At 48.1% G+C, this 17,788-nt stretch overlaps 1 protein-coding gene across 1 annotated transcript in view; it reads left to right on the plus strand.

Moving 5' to 3' along the window:
- The window catches only part of RNF150 (ring finger protein 150), a 153,760-nt gene that overhangs the window by 117,380 nt on the left and 18,592 nt on the right, over positions 1-17,788 (plus strand). Inside the window, exon 6 of the mRNA XM_060246720.1 lies at positions 638-848. Coding sequence (XP_060102703.1) covers positions 638-848 — 211 coding nt within the window. The remainder of the gene's footprint in view (positions 1-637; positions 849-17,788) is intronic.

The following is a 17,788-nucleotide window of genomic DNA, read 5'->3' on the forward strand; positions in this document are numbered from 1 at the left end:
CATTCAAGTACTAGCCATGGTCAACCCTGCTTAGCTGCTGAGATCTGATGAGATCAGCTAGCCTGGGCCATTCAGACCAGGATAGAAGGCATTATAGAAGGCCCTCTGCTAGACTCACATGGGTACATGGAACAGGATTTCTGGCCATTTCCACAAGAAACAGCAAAGTGAACAGGACTGGGCCTGACCTCAGAAAAATCAGTGCCTTCCACTTATTGAAGACATTCCAGAGACAGAAGCCTAGACCTGCCTAGTATCATGGTATTAATCAGGCTCGCTCAAGATGTGCTCAGATCCAAAATATCTTGATGTATTAACATTCCTATGTTCACATTAGTATTTTCTATTAAGAATGTCTTACTTGGTTCTGATCCAGTTTGTGCTAGTTTAAAGTTCCAGCTGAAAATCCAACACAGCAAAGTAACTATCACTGCCTTTAATAACCTTTTCCCCACCCAGAATACCTTCCCTTCCATTTTTACACTGAAGCATTCTCAAGACCCTGAAACTGGCCTCCTTTTTTTTATTTTTGGCCAGTCAGGGGAGAATACCCTTCAACTCATGTTGCCCTCTTCCCACATTTCTTTTCAGAATCTTTCTTCCCATTCTTGTTAATGTATTTTTCTATTTCCATTAGCCAAATGCAGATTGCATAGATGAAATACCTCCAGATTTTGAAGCATCTATAGGAGGGCCACCAACCAATCAAATTACCGGAGCTAGCGATATAACTGTGAATGAAAGCTCTGTAGTGCTAGATCCTCCAGTCCGAACTGTTGGAGTATTACAAGTCATCCAGGATGCAGATCCTCTTCCACAGCCTGGGGAGAGCAACCTCACCACAAGCAGTAAGTGTTTGTTTCTGATTTTTCTCAGAATATATATTATTAACATACAAGCAGGGGATTCAGAAGGGCTTGCAGGGAGGCATCTAATTTTTCCTTCTACTTATTTAACATTTACCTTTCCTGAAAGTGCCTACAACCTCTTTTCTTTTCCTTTCCTTTTTTACCTCCCACCTACCAACCAATTTATCTTTTATGAACCCCCCATCTCTTCCCCCTTGCAGCCTCTTTCTGGAAACATTGTGTGGCTTCAGTCTCTAGGAGGAGCACAGTTGTGCAGTGTTAGCTGCCGAGCTGGGCCCAGTTGCACAGTGGGAAACCCCCAATGACATGTGGGAAGGTACCCCATGCCCCCATATCTTCTTATTTGCCTGCTTCCGTTTATCCTGCCCACCCACCTGCCAACCTTTTAACTGCCTCCCCATTTTAGTTTTCTGTTTTGGAGTCTGTTCATTTGCACTGGACTTTAATTCTGTATTCTGCTAAACTTCCTCAAATGTATTCTGGAATCTACAGATTGGCTAGATTCTGTTGTGACACTATTACACTCATTATATGATCCCTGTTGTCGGGGAATTACACACTGAAGGAGAAAGAAATGGTGCTGAAGGAGTGGAGAGGGGAAATACAGTATCTGCAGCCTCCATAAAAATGCATGGTATGTGTCTTTCTATGGGGGTTGGAAAGAAGGCCATTTTGTGCCTTCTCAGAAAACTATTTTCTTGTCAAAATATTCACTGATGGACATTCATTGAAATACTAGTTATAAGCCACTCTGTCCTTATTCAGAGGATTCTTCCATCAGCCTAGTGCATTCTGGTCTTCATCAGAACAACTTAAAGTGCTATTTGAGGACTTGAGTAAATTCCATTCTACATTTCAGATAGTTCTACAAGCAAATCATACAAAAATCTAGCAGTGTTGAAAGTAAATCATAGCAAAACAGGATGGCACTTTTCTCACCTCCTTTCAATCATGGGAGAAGGGAAAATGCAGTGCATTTTTCTAAATGCACTTAAGAACAATGCATTGGATGATGAGGTGCCGCAGATGCTTGCCCCCACCATGGGAGGCACCATTGGAGAGAAGCCTCTGGCTCTGAAATGGCTCTGACTGCAAAATGGCTCTGACTGCTGGCTGAGCATGAGCAAGACACCCTGGGATGGTATCTCAGGCAAAGCTCACAATTGTGGTCAAACTTATGGTGATGGGCCCTCTGGTAATGGCCCTGATTAAACTCCTAGCATACCCTACAAGCTGAGTTCCTCCATGCTAGCCATTTGGCATATTTCAAGTCACATTCCCTCTTTATAATGGCCCCCACAACAACCAACCATGTCTTGTCATGCAGAAAATACCACTGAGCCTTCTCATGGGATGCCCACAGGTCACCCACACACTCATGTGGCAGGGGAGACCACTTAGTGGTGGCTGTCCTGGTGGATCGTGAAACCTGCCATTCCATGGTCTTCCCACCCCTGGCTGGGGCAACAGGTTAAGTTATTCTTTGTCTGTGGCTAGGTGATAAGTCTGAAGAGTCCAAAAAATATTACATTGGTGCATGCTGCTTTATGAACTCTAAACAGGTTAGTTATTGATAATCAAACTTTTGATATGTTTGGAGAATATCACATTGGAATCAATAGTGCTCTTTTGTCAAGTTTTCCTGTTGCCTAAGGGCTTCTTCAGGATCAGCTCCATTTAGATCAAACACTGTGGTCTGAGCTATAATAACTATAATAACACTTTGTTCCTTAAGGTAGCTGTTCCAGTAGAAGTCCTTCAAAATGCAATTAGATTTGAGCACATTTAGCTGCTATACAAAAAAGGACAATTGATTCCTGTGGAAAAATCATGTATAACAAGAGTCTGATCTGTGGTTGCTGAATAATCACTGGATCATTTTTCAGTGCAGTCAAGACATACAAAAAACAAGTCAGACAGTTTCCTAAATAAGGGCCAACATCACTGGTCCTAGTGAGGAATACTCTAGGGAAGCATTAAAGCAACAATGAATAGTTCATGCCCATAGATTGCCTCATTAAATGTCATTAGTTGTGTCATGGTGCATGTAGTGCATACTAAGAATCAGTGATCACTAAAACTGATTAGACAATGATATTTAATTGAGCAAGTTCATAATGGCTGATATAGCCCATTATTATAGAAGCCTAATCAATACTTTACATTAATTTCCATTGTAGTTTTATTCCCTTATTTTCAAATATTAAGTTAAAATAGTTTAAAGTATTTAGGTTCTCCTGTTCCCTTTTGTGTCTCTTATAATCGTACTTATCTAGAATTAAAAACAGGAAGCTGACTCGCTGACTCAGACAAAGGAACTGACTGGGCAAACTGTCTGATCTGACTGAAAAGGGAGCTATAGAAAAAAGTAGCATCTGGAAAACAGTCTTTGCTAAAATCCATTAGATAGGCAGTGTCTGCTATCTCTTAGAGCTATGAGGAAAAAGCATATTCTTCATGGCTACTCTCAGAACAAGCTTTGTAAGGGCTGCCAGATTATTGCAGTAATTTGTCAGTTAGATTTATTCAACTGATGAATTATTAATTGTTGATTAATCCAGGGCTTTTTTTTTTTGTAAGAACACACAGAAACACAGTTCCATCTGGCATGGCATCAGGGGGTGCAGCCTAATATGCAATTAAGTTCCTCCTGGGCTTTTTCTACAAAAAACACCCCTGTACAAAACAATGGTGAATGTCACGAGATGTGGCCTAATATGCAAATTAGCTCCTGCTGGTCTTTTTCTGCAAAAAAGACCTGGATTAATCTACCAGTTAACGGTTGAACTTTTGTGTCAGTCATCAGTTAATGTGGCACTATGGAAGAACCATAATAGCCCCTTGGTAATAGTGAAGGTAGCATAAAATACAGTTTAATAAAAACTATATTTCACTTTCATAAGAAAAGGCAATCTTTATTATTCTTACATTCTGTATTTCAGTAACACACCAGAAATGGTCTTGAAAAATAAGTATGCACTTTATCCTCTCGTTTTAAAATTAGCCCCCACCAATTAATCAATTATATTGATTTTTTAATATTTTTTTTCTATCAGTTAAAGGTTGCAGTCTTAATTTTTGTGTCTGTCATCCCACACATGTGAGATTAGGGAAGAAATGGCGTCACCCTGTTAATATGAAAGAAACGTAGTCCAGTCATGAGGTTAGAGGGAAAATGTGCTGCTTCTAGGTGCATATGGCTACTGTAACAACTTCCACAAACTTTTGTACAAAAGACTGCATTGCCGGCCTCTACTGACACTAACACTTGTTCCTCTGTATCTTAATATCAGATGAAGTAAAATGTTTGCATCTTCCCTGTCTGAAAGATGCACATATATTCCAGTATAAGGCATTTGGGACCATTTATAAAGCATGCCACACATGTCAAGGCGAGAGGATAGCAAAGTTGTGAGAAAAAAGATATTGGAGCAATGCACAATGGGAAAGGGGAAACCTAAACATTTTTTTAAATGTGACATTTTTGTATGTAGGTTCCTTCTGCAGCTTCTGGAAGGGAATTTTTGGATCTTCCTCTTTTGGAAAAGGCAGATATGTGAAGGAACAGAAAGTGTAAGCCAAGGGTACTAGGAATTCTTGCTCCTCTGCCACACTGTTATGTCAGAAGCTACAGTTAACAGCACTAAAGGAAACATACTGGACAATGAGGAAGAATGTTGAATCATGGAGAACATTTAAAATTCATAAAGTTAATTAATGTGAACATTATGTAAAAAGCATCCAGGGGAAAAGTCCCCCCCCCCAAAAAAAAATTAAAATAATGTTTCTGTGGATGCGTATTTTTTGTTATGGTTGTTGTTGATGTACAGTATCAGGTCTTTCAATTCCAGCAAGTGTTTTATGGTACAATCCCATGCTGAATCATTTGTTTACACCCATTGATTTCAGTGGGCTTAGACCAGAGTAACTCTGCCTAGGGTTGTACTGTTAGTTGCTATTTGCTGGACCTTGGCCCATATTACATTACTCAAAGTACAACATAGGTCATTGCCCTTCTAAAATTTTGTCCCAAGAGGTCATTCACTTTCTATTTGTGCTGGTGTTGTCATTTGATAGATTTCAGTCAATCTTGGTAAGGCTATCTGACTGTAAATGTCAATGAATCTCTCTTGGGCAAGTTGCCCAGTCTACAAACCAGTGTAGGTATGAAGTACTTGAACGGAAGCCATTGAATCAAATTGGTCAGAAGGAGCTGGTGCCTCAGCATTTAAGTGGGTAGTGGAACACAGTCTAAGAAAGACTAAAGACCCGTAAAGGTGTGATTTGGCGGGGTGTGTGTTTGTGTTTAATTTAAATAATTTAAGGAAATCCTATTCTGAAATTTTAACTCCCACCATCCCAGCTGTTCAGATGATTTATAACATTTTCTTAGGAAGGACACATTTTAAACAGAAGGCTGACAGGAAACTTTGGAGTTAAAGGAAGGTTTTGTTTTATTTTTAAATGTGTGTCTCAGCCAGGGTATGCCTTAGTGAAAGAAAGATGGGATTGAAATGTTCTGAATCAATAGCCTTCTATTGGACATCAGAAAAGAATACATTTATTTATGTAAGATATTTATAAAATTTGTGCTACACAAGGCAGACAGCTTTAGTAGGATCAGTCCAAGATGTAAATTTCCCAGAATAATATAACTAAGAAAATAATGTTATCATTGTTCAGTATTTTCAGACCTCTTCTCCACACAGTTTAGCTGTTTGTAATGTTACTGCAATGTTAGCAGTCCAGCGCTAAGCAGCAATTACTTGTGAGTAAATCCTACTGAGGCATAGGGTTGCCAAGTCCAACTCAACAAATATCTGGGGACTTTAGGGGTGGAGCCAGGAGTCTTTGGGGGTGGAGCCAGGAGACTTCTGTGATGTCACTTCCAGGTCAAAGATCAAGTGATGTCACTTCCACTCATTCCATGATGTCACTTCCAGCACACTCCACTAAAACCCCACTTCTTGCTTTGACATCACTTTCTGGGCACTCTCCCAAACCTGCCTTTTCCTCTGAAGAAACTTCTTCCCACCCCCAAACTTCAAACATACTGTCGTATATAACTTTTCCCCATTTTACATTACCTCTAGGCCAGGGGTGGTCAAAATTGCTTAATGCTAAGAATCACATAGAATAAACATCAGATGTTTGAGAGCCACAAGACATGAACATCAGCTGTTTGAAACAGGCACGCAGGCAAATAGATGGGGGCAGGGCTTGAATTTGGTAGGAGCTCACAGGAGCACAGCACCTGAACCTCCAGCCAGGGTCTGTATGCAGTGGGCAGTTCTCTCCCCACTGCACACAGATTCCAGGGCACACACAAATGAGATATGCTACTGAGCTCCCACACCTTTTTTTCTACAAAATAACCCCTGGATGGGGGAGGAGGGAGGGAGAGGTGGAAAGAAAACCTAATGGATTTAAACTAGCGGTACATAAAAGATACCTGCAGTATGTGCTTTTCGGTTTCTCCAGTATCTGAAAAGCTGGTTTAGCATATTTAGCAGACAGAAATGATTTCTCAGCCTTTTGGCTAAGTTCAGGTGCAGATATAACAGACAAAGTGGGGATTTTGTTACCAAAGAATGTCTCTGGATTTAGAAGAGAGTCACTGCTGTTATCTGAGCCCAGGAGGTTCCTTCAGTCAAGCCCCAATAAGCTATATGAGAGTTTGTTTCACCATATAAATACTCAACATGTATAAACATATGTTGGGAGAAGTCAAATTCAGTATAACTGCTGCCAGCATAGCAAACTGACATTGGTGGGGGTACATGTCTGATGACCGAGGTCATATCACTTAAGAAGCCATTCAGAGTGACATGTATAAGAACATTAAAAAAATAATAAGACAAACCCTGGTGGATCAGACCAGTGATACACTTAGTCCAGTTCCCTGTCTCACACACTGGCCAACCAGTTATCCTGAAGACACTGGCATGCCTAGCCTATTTGGTGCCTAGGATGGATAATTTTTTAACACTTTCCATATTCTTTTTTTCCATTTTTGCCATCAAGTCAGAGCTGACTTATGGCAACCCTGTAGTGTTTTCAAGGCAAGAGATGTTCAGAGGTGGTTTGCCACCTCCTGCTTCTGAGTCAGCCCTGCTTAACTTCTGAGATCTGATGAGCTCAGGCTAGGTTGGGGCTATCTAGCTCAGGGCCCCTCCTCTATATGATAAAATTATTTTCAGTAATAATCATGAAATAAAATGAGTAATAATAACAGCCAGAAAAGAGATTCAGTTGTTCTGAAACAACAGAACAAAGTTTGGTCTTAAAGGATCTTCTTCGTGGTCTCTGTGCATCACACCAATGGGAGAAGGCGCCAGCGCCGATCACGATCGGTAAACTTCAAAGCTGCGGATTTCCGCGCCTCCGCCCCAGTGCGCATGCTCAGGAGCCCCACCACGCATGCCCACTGGGACGGGAGCGGACATCCCGCCAGTTCTCTTCTGACCGCCGCGCTGATCAGTCGATCTTTGGCTACAGTCGGTGAACTTCGAATCAATCTGTTGGTTGATTTATGTAGATAGTTGTTAGTTAGTTTTCCAGTTTAGTATAGTTAGTTAGTATAGCTTTTTTTGTTGCCGCGGGAGTGTGGGGTGAGTTTCCCGCCCTTTGGGCGACCCCCCCCTTCCTCTCCTTCTACCCCTCCCGCGATCCCCCCGCCATCTTCCCTTGCACATGGAAAGGCGGTGGGGCTTCTTCAGACGGTGCGTTAAGTGTGGGAGCAAAATCGCACCGCCTGACGGACATTCGCTGTGTCTGCTGTGCCTCGGAGAACGCCACAAGCCAGACTCCTGTACACACTGCGCTAAATTTTCTAAGCAGACCCGGAAGAATCGGGCGGCGAGACTGGCGGCGGCGCTAATGGAGCAGGCGCTTTCTCCCCGGAAATCGGCCGAAGAGCCGACGGTCGCCCCCGAGTCGGTATCGGCACCGAAATTGACCGACACCGAACAGGCTCTCTCCGACGCCGATCGCCCTCAGAAGCGCTCGGGCTCGGCTGCGAAGTCGGACTCCTCAGTGCCTGCTAAGCGGCACAAAGAGGATAGAGGAGAGCATGGCAAGAAGGCCAAGAAGACCGAGAAAGCGAAACCTCCCAAGGAGGATCCGAGGACTTCGCCGGCTTCGGAAGGTCCTTCGGTCTCGACGAAAACTGTCCCTCCGCTGAAGCTGTTTGCCTCGCCACGTCGTCGGACCCCTCTGGAGTCGATGCAGACGCAACTAGTCATCTCGGACTCGGACTCCGAGATCGAATCAGCACAGCGTTCTGGCACCGATAGGAGCCCCCTCCCCCGACTGGAAACCCCTCGCTCTCGAAGTCCTCGGGATCGACGGGATCCATCCCGGGATCGTCAGAAGGAGACTCGCTCACCACGCCACACCGAAGGTGACCACTCTCCGCACCGGCCAACGTCTCATGTCCCTTGGGACCAGCGCCAGTGGCAGTATTTATACGGCGCATACCCGCCTTTTCCCTGGCTCCACCCTAGACAAATCGAGTGGGACCAGCGCTCCGAGTCGTCATATCGGTCCCGTACATCCTACCAGACTCCGAAGCGTTTGGCATCGGTATCGAAGCCGCCCGAGGTGGAACCGCGTCGCGAACCGGTGCAACCCCCAGTAACGAAGCCGAAAGCTCAGGTCGACCCCGAGTCACCACTACGTGAACCGTCGGATCCGTCACAGTCTCCCGGGGGCTCGACCAGGTCCATACGAGACTCTTCCCCAGAGGATCCCGGGGGTTCTTCCCCGACAGAACCGTCCCCGCCGGAGAAGACGTCGGAGGAGCAACCCATCTCCCCATCTGAGGACCTGAAGTCCTACGGGGATCTGATCAAACGTATGGCTCTGACGCTATCGCTGCCGACGGAACAGCCGCAGCCAGTAGTAACGGACAGTGTATTCGACATAGTCCAACGTGACACCTCAACAGCGGTGGCACTCCCCTTGACTAACGTGATGCTCCAAACAGCAAAATCCTCATGGGATAAACCATCTTCCACGCCGGTGTCCTCCCGCCGCCTCGATCATATGTACCGGATCCAGGAGAGCACCGCGGAGTTTTTGTACACTCATCCAAAACCGAACTCGATTGTCGTGTCTTCCTCCTCGAAAGCGAAGAAGACACACTCCACGCCCCCAGACAAGGAGGGCAGGAAGCTGGACTCGATAGGTCGTAGGCTTTATTCTACAGGCTCTCTCGGCATGAAGATTGCCAATTACTCTGCATGCATGGGCAGGTACCAGTATGCATTATGGGACCAGGTCTCCAACATTCTGCATACTCTACCGACGGAGAGCAGGAGTGCCCTCAAGTTGCAGAAAGAAGGGATGCTACTGGCAAAACAGCAACTCAATGCATCTAAGCACTCGGGGGACACTTGCTCAAAGGCCTTGACGACCGCCATATCATTGAGGCGCCACTCCTGGCTGAGGTCGACCGCACTCCAGCCCGACACTTAGACTTATATCGAAGACCTCCCCTTCGACGGGTTAGGTCTCTTCAGCTCTAATACAGACTCTGTCCTCCAGGAGATGGATAAGAGCTTGAAGACGTCCAGGAACCTGGGGGTGTCACCGTCCCGCCCGGCAGCGAAACGCCAGTGGACGAAGCCGTGGCAACGGAAGCCGTACGCAAAGTCCCCGGAGCGCTCCTGGCGCTCGAAGTCGACAGCTGCGTTCCCGCGCCAGCAGTACTCGGCAAAACCTAAGTACTCCCCGCCTGCTACCCATGCTGCTAGACAGAAAGGGTCCAAGCAGCAGAAGCAGAGTCTTTGACTCCCTCCTGGCAACTTGCCCTTCCACGGCTGTGGACTCTATCCGCTTCTCCCGTTTCCTCCCTGCGTGGGGCCGGATTACATCGGACCTCTGGGTTCTGGCCATCATCCGACGGGGGTACAGGATAGTTTCTTCAAGAACCCCCAACTCCCAAATTTGTCTACACCTCCCCATCTCCAACCCTACGGGAGGAGGTACAATCCCTCCTCCTGAAGGAGGCCATCGAAGTCGTTCCAAGCACCCAACGAGGTCACAGTTTTTACTCCCGTTATTTTGCTGTTCCCAAACGGGATGGAGGCCTCCGACCGATTATGGACCTTCGTGCACTGAACATTTTCGTCAGGTGCGACAAGTTTCGAATGACTTCCCTGAAGTGCATCCTCCCTCTCCTCAGGCCAGGCATCTGGATGGCCACCTTAGACTTAAAGGATGCATACTTCCATATTTCTATTTTTCCCCACCACCGACAATTCCTGAGATTTGCAATTGGGGAGGACCATTTCCAATACAGGGCCTTACCCTTTGGCCTTTGCACGGCTCCGAGGGTTTTTACCAAAACTATGGTGGTCGTCGCTGCCCACCTGTGGCTGCAGGGGGTAGCTGTGTTCCTGTATATCGACGACTGGCTGATAGTCGCAAACTCACGGGAATCCCTGATACACCACGTCGACACCACCCTTGCTCTTCTAGTAGACCTAGGCCTGCAGGTCAATTGGGGGAAGTCTCGCCTCCAGCCTTCCCAACGAGTTCAGTTCATCGGGGCAGTTTTGGACTCAGTGGCTTGCAGGGCATTCCTCCCTCGGGACCGAGCGGCTGTAATCATCCAGACAATCTGTCTCCTTCGTCAAAATCCCTCAGTGCGGGCTCGGCAGGTTCAGAGGCTCCTGGGACTTATGGCAGCCACGACGGCGGTCGTGGGCCTGGCGAGGCTCCGCATGCGTCCCTTGCAGCTTTGGTTCCTCAGGGTCTTCAACTGCAACAGCGACCCCCTGTCCCGACTATTGACGGTACCACCAGAGGTACTGCAGTCCTTGACCTGGTGGGAGTCGGAGCGCAACCTTCTGGAGGGGGTCCCGTTTCAGAGGGCCCCGCCATCGATCACTGTGACGACGGATGCATCAACGTGGGGATGGGGGGCTCATGCACTAGGTCTGTGCGTGGGAGCTCCCTGGCCCAGGCATCTGCTACATCACCATATCAACTTCTTAGAGTTGATGGCAGTGTCCCTCGCCCTGCACTCCTTTCAGACTCTAGTTCGGGGCAGGTCGGTGGCCATCTTGACGGACAACACCACGGCCATTGCCTACCTGAATCGGCAAGGGGGCACAGTGTCCCGCAGCTTGTGCGGCCTGGCGATGAGCATCTGGGAGTGGTGCGGGTCCCTCGGGATATCCCTGATGGCCGCTCACCTCCCGGGGGAACAGAACGTCCAAGCGGACTTCCTAAGCCGAGGGGGAGCATTGCTGCACGAGTGGGAGCTGAATTGGGTCTATCTGAAGTCGCTCTTCCAGCGCTGGGGCGCTCCAGATCTCGATGTTTTCGCAACAAGGGACAACAAGAAATGCAGACTGTTCTGCAGCAGGGGAGGAGCGGACTCCAGATCCCTGGGGGACGGCCTGTTGACCCCGTGGCGCTATCACAGCGTATACCTGTTCCCCCCCCGTCCCACTCCTGACTCGGGTGCTGCAGAAGGTTCTGCAGGACCGGCCGGTGGGGATTCTCGTAACGCCCTGGTGGCCGAGGCAACAGTGGTTCCCCATCGCCATGGAGCTGGCGAACGGCAACTTTCACCACTTCCCGCAAGTGCCGGACCTCCTACTATCCCACGGGGGACGGGTACTCCACCACGATGTTCCGCACTTGAAACTAACAGCTTGGCGTCTGACACACAGCAGTTATCAGAGAGAGTGAAGTTTGTCATGTTAAACTGTAGGAAGCCTTCCACGCGAAAGTCGTATTCGTACAAGTGGGGTAGGTTTTCCAGGTTTGCTGACGCTGTAGGGGTCAGCCCGCGGGCAGCGGGCCTTCCTGTCATTTTTGATTTTCTGGTTTCTTTGCTGGACGCGGGACTGACGGTGACGTCGGTGCGCGTCTACCTGGCCGCCATCTCGGCGGAACACCCACGGGTGGATGGTCTGTCTGTCTTTGCCCACCCGGACTCAAAAAAGTTCCTGAAAGGACTAGCAAGGCTGTACCCGGCGGTGCGAATGCCCGCCCCAGCTTGGGACTTGAACCTGGTGCTGAAGGCCTTAACTGGGAAGCCTTTCGAGCCTTTGGCTACGTGTGCGCCCCACCTTCTGGCTTGGAAGACGGCCTTTTTGGTGGCAATTACGTCCGCCAGGCGAGTGGGCGAGCTGGCGGCCCTCCGCTGCGACGCCCCCTACTTGACATTCACCCCGGATGGGGTGGTGCTTCGTCCAGACATTGCTTTTCTGCCTAAGGTCCTGTCTTCCTTCCATCTCAATGCTGAGATCTCGCTGCCGGTGTATTACCCTAACCCAACGTCCGAGTCCGAACGCCGGCTCCACGCCCTGGACGTTAAACGAGCCCTATCCTTCTATGTGCATCGTACAAAGGACTCGAGGAAGGACTCCCGGCTGTTCGTGTCTTACGCGTCTGCAGCAAAAGGGAGACGGATATCGTCCCAGAGGCTCTCCAGGTGGATTGTCGAGGCGATCAGGTTGTGTTACCTCCTCTGCAAGACGCCGCTCCCTGGGCCTGTGAGGGCCCATTCCACGCGGGCGATGGCCACGTCGGCGGCGTTCATGAAAGGCGTCCCGCTTCAGGACATTTGCAGGGCCGCTACTTGGGCTTCACCACACACCTTCGTGTCGCACTATGCCCTGGACCTGAGGCGGCGTCGAGAGTCTTCGGTGGGTCGTGCTGTGCTTCAATCCATCTCCTACTGACGGACCGTGGCACCCGCCACCAGGTAGGACTCTAGCTTGCTAATCTCCCATTGGTGTGATGCACAGAGACCACGAAGAAGATAAACAGGTTTCCTACCTGTAACTGATGATCTTCGAGTGGTCATCTGTGCAGTCACACTACCCGCCCTCCTTCCCCTCTGCGGCCGGTCCGTCAAGGGCTGACGCAGCGGTCAGAAGGAACTGGCGGGATGTCCGCTCCCGTCCCAGTGGGCATGCGTGGTGGGGCTCCTGAGCATGCGCACTGGGGCGGAGGCGCGGAAATCCGCAGCTTTGAAGTTTACCGATCGTGATCGGCGCTGGCGCCTTCTCCCATTGGTGTGACTGCACAGATGACCACTCGAAGATCATCAGTTACAGGTAGGAAACCTGTTTTTCCACTGGACCAAAATTTTGTTTCAGTGGCTAGACAAGAAAAACAGACAGTGAAAAATTTATTGTATTTAACTTCATATATGTAATCATGCCAGTAAACAAAAAATCAAATCCAAGCACGCTATTCCATCATGAGAGCCATTGTTGTGTAGTGATTAAAGTGTTGGATAGGATCTGGGGAATCCAGGTTCAAATCCTTACTGGTGTCATGGAAGCTTGCCTGGTGACCTTGGGCCAGTCACATTACTCTCAGCCTAGCCCTGACCTGCATATCTAAGCAGGGCCAATGTGGAGGAAGGCAATGGCAATTTACTTCCAAGTATCTCTTGCCTTCAAAACCCTCCAGGGTTGCCATAAGTCAGTTTAACAAAAAACCAAAAACCATTACACCACTAGTGTTCTGAGCAGGCACCTGGGCGGGTTTCTGTTCTCCATTTCAAGGTCCAATAAATGACTGTCCCAAACCTCTACAAGGCGTTTTTAAGAGCTAGGAGTCTGCCTTTGTACTAACTTTTACTAACACTAGTCAAAACATCACATAATAATGATCACAAGCTTCACCAGACTAGATGTAAAGAGACACACTTTCCTCAAAAGAAGGTGCCCCTGGTCTCCATTGTTTCCAAAGGACTAAAGTCAAACCAGAGTGTCAAGGAGTCCAAAGCTGAAACCCATGGGTCCCCAGGGCTGTTGTACACAAGCAACCAAACTTTTTAAATGTTTACATTGTATTTAATTTCCACCAAAACAAAAGATATCTATAAGCTTTCTTTTAAAACAAAAACAACAACAATAGATTTATTCTACAGGCAGCACAATGTTCTGAAATCATACAGCAGGAAAATAAGAAAACTAGCTACTCTTAAATACATTCTTTCACCAAGGAGAGGGATGAGGTCTTGAGAACAAAAAGTGAAAATAAAGGGGGGGGGGCACAGAAAAACCAGGTGAATGGAGACAGAAATAGAGAAACATGTGAAAAAGAGGGAGAGAAGAGAGGGGATGGTTGTTTTATTTTGCTGCAATACCTTAACTTCTGTTCTGCAAGCTGTGTCTGAAAGGGAGCAAGAAACACTAAACTATTGGAGAGGATGACCTGCAGGCTGGCAATTACTGTCACAGCTATCGGTGTGCTAGTTGGTTGTATGATCTGTTAAGCGAGTTTGCTTCAGTCTTGGAGAAAGAGAGGTCTGGCTGGTCCTAGAATGCTTTCTGCTATGCTTAGGCTTCCCTGTGCCTCTAGTGGCTACAGCCAGAACTGCATTTAAAAAATAAAAGGAAAGATGTTTGGCTGGAGGCAGCGGGATGACGCTGGCTGCAAGGACACACTTCAGCAGCCTTCCTTGGTATGCCACTGCCTGATGTTGCCTCTTGGCACTGGTATTCAGAAGTTTCCTGCCTCTAGATATGGAGGTTTTCTTTAGTTGCCATGACTAGTAGCCAGGCAGACTTGTTCTCTATCAATTTGTGTAATCCCCTTATCCAGCTTTTAGCCTCCAGGTGGAAACTGAGGCAGTCATTCCCTCCAGAGTCTCCCTCCAAGTAGAGCTGACCTTTCTGGAGCCTCAGTAATGTGAAGAGAAAGGAGGTTTGTCTTCACCCATTTCTCATTCCTCAGCACTGACTTGTCCTTCTACTAGCCTTGTAGAAGGAACCTCATCCTCCTGCCTGGATCCCTTGAACAAGCCCACTCTTCTACAATGTCCCCCCTCTTAGTAATCTCTTTTCTGAACTGAAAAGTCTCAGATTCTTCAGCCTTTTCTCATAGGAAAAGTGCCATAACCCCATCATAGGACTTGATTGTCTTTTCCAACTCTGCAGTATTCTTTTTGAGATACAGTGACCAGAACTGCACACACTGTTCGAAATGAAGCCACACCATAGATCTGCACAGGGGCATTATAATATTGGTTGCTTTATTTTCTGGCCCTTTCCTGATAATCCCCAACATAATAGTTTGCACACTGGATTAACACTTTCATTGAGCTATCCACTATGACCCCAAGATCTCTTTCCTTCTCAGCCTCAGCAAGTTTGGATGCCATTGGATACACTTGAAGTGAGGACTTTTTGTTCTGTTGTGCATCATCTTATGCTTACCTCCACTGATCAGCTGCCACTTCATTATTTTTTATTATTCTTTTTTATATTTAGGCAGGGGTTTTTTGTAGAAAAGGTTCAGCAGGAGCTCCCACATGCCTTCCCCAGCACACCCACCACAGCCACCACACTGGGGAAGGCTGAAGCCATGGGGAGACATTTAAAGATGCCTTCCCGCACCTTCCCCAGCATACCAGCCAGAGCCCTGGCCAGCCCAGGCAGAGCTCCACTCCTGTGTGCTCCTGCCCCCCCAAAAGCCCTTTATTTTGGTAAACACAGTGGGTGGTGACCTCCTCATGCTTTGTATTTCTTTTTCCACTGAAGCATGTCATTGGCTGTAATCTGGATGGAAAGAAGGGAATGCACAGCGTGAGGAGATTTCATTCTCTGCTTTGTTTTGAGGAAGAAGTGGCAAACCCCCTCCCAAATGAGCTATGTGTCTAGTTATGACTTTAGTTTGCTCTGTGTGTGCTGCCATTTCACTTTGAAGGGTTGCCCTGGTGAAACTTCACTATCTTTAATTACTGTGGTGGCCAACCATTTGGGAACAGAGACCCATTGATCTTCATCGTGGTCTCTGTGCAGTCCCACATATGGGTAATCCGCAGGATCGGGCCCGACCTCGGAGAATTCAAAGCAATCTTTAAGCGTTAAATTTGGCGCGCCTTCTCCTCGTCCTGGGGAGGAGGCACCGTCTGCGCATGCCTGGACGAGGGGGAGGCGCTAGCCCACTCAGTTTCTTTTTTACCGCCATCCGGATCATATCTACCTCGTTGAGTCTCCTGCTTCTTCATCGCAATCTACCTTCAACGTTCTTTTCCAGCTTCAGCTTCTTCACCACTTTACTCCTTCTGGTATCGTATAAACAAACAACAAAAAAAACCTTACTATTTTCGATCTTCTCCTTCTCTACCCCCCTTTTCCCTCCGGGCGGATGGAAGGAAGAGATAAAATCACTTTCAAACGCTGCGTTCACTGCTCTGCTAAAATCCCGTCTTCTGACGGACATTCCTTGTGCCTTTTCTGCCTCGGCGAGGCGCATCATACGGATTCCTGCCATCACTGCATTCAGTTCGGCAAGCAGGCCCGTAAAAACCACGCCGCACGGCTTAAGAGCCATCTCCTGGAATCCTCCCTTCGACCAGATATGTCTCACGTGGCCCACCAATCTACGCCAGCTTCCCTAACTACTACAGGAGCGGCGCAGCCGGCAGCTTCCGTGGCTCAGGTTCCCTGCAAGCTTAAGTCCGGAAAACATCCTAAGAAATCGGACGACTCCAAAAAGCGCCATCGTTCCGATTTGACTCATTCGGACTCGACCGGCCTTAAAACTTCGAAGAAACCTAAGACCGTTCATAAGTCTTCCGACTCTAGGCCTTCGACTTCGAACCCGATGACAACCTCCACCGTCTCGATTCCTATCTCGCCGGGCTCGAAATCGACTTCGACCCCTGCCATTACGCCGCTCGAGATAGTCCGTATCTCGTCTAAATCGCCTTCTATTCACGGCTCTCCACCGGAGAAAATACTGGACATTGACTCACCTAAAAGCCAGCGTCTCAATACTCTCGATGTACGCTCCTTCCGTGAAGTACCTCTGCAACCTCTGTCGGCCCTTTCCCTGGCCAGGGAACCCTCGACTCCTAAAGATGTACCACTCCGTCATCAAACACAACGATCCCGAAGCCACCATAGGGAACGTTACTATTACTATTCCCCTTCGAGGTCCAGATCGAGGTCCAGATCGCCGTCTCCCCGGGACCGTCAGAGACATCGAAGATCTCCCTCTCTAGACCCTTATCGTCTGGCGGAGCCTAGGTACCGTGAGGATTTCCGGCAAGACTCTCCTCGACGCCATGATCGAGCCTACAGAGATCATCGAGACCGATACTACGATTACTCTCCTCACAGACGCTATCTCTGCTATGAGGATCGACCTCGATACAGAGAAGAACCGGCTCGCTACATCTCTAAACCCAAACCAACTTCTCCAGCGAGGTCCACTTCTTCGGCTTCAAAGAAACAGCCTCCTACCCTAGAACCTCCGGCCAAACCTCGGGACGAACCCGATATCGACTCCGAAGCCGAGCAATCCGACTCTTCTCATTCTTCGACTTTGGACCCTCACTCTCCACTCTCTGACATAGCCAAGCCGTCAGAACTATCGCCTTCTGAAGGTCCTAAATCCTACCTCGACCTTTTGGCTAATATGGCCAACTCGCTTAATATCAAACTCACCTCTGATGCCCCCAGAGTCTCTGACGTTGTATACAACCTAGTGAACGCTGACCTTCCTGCTGGCTCATCCTTTCCCATGCTTCCCGTTCACCTAGAAACTCTCAAGGAAGCCTGGGACAAGCCGGCATCGGTACCACCAACCTCCAAAAAGGTCGAAGCACTCTACAAGGTCCATGCTCCAGAATCTAAGTTTCTGTTCAACCACCCTGCACCGAACTCTATGATAGTTCATTCCTCCTCTAAATCCAAGCAAACCAGACACCCTGTGCCTCCGGAGAAGGAAGGCAAGAAACTGGACACCATCGGGAGGAAGATTTACTCTCTCACCACTGCCACGACTAAAATCCATAATTACATGGCATATTTTTCAGCCTATACATTTAACCTGACATCTTATCTGAACACTCTGATCCCTTCCTTACCGGAGGAGACACAGAAACCAGCCACCAACGCCCTGCAAGAGATTGCCAGAGTGTGCAAGCAACA

The sequence above is a fragment of the Heteronotia binoei genome, chromosome 9 (assembly GCF_032191835.1).
Source record: "Heteronotia binoei isolate CCM8104 ecotype False Entrance Well chromosome 9, APGP_CSIRO_Hbin_v1, whole genome shotgun sequence".
NCBI lineage: Eukaryota > Metazoa > Chordata > Lepidosauria > Squamata > Gekkonidae > Heteronotia > Heteronotia binoei.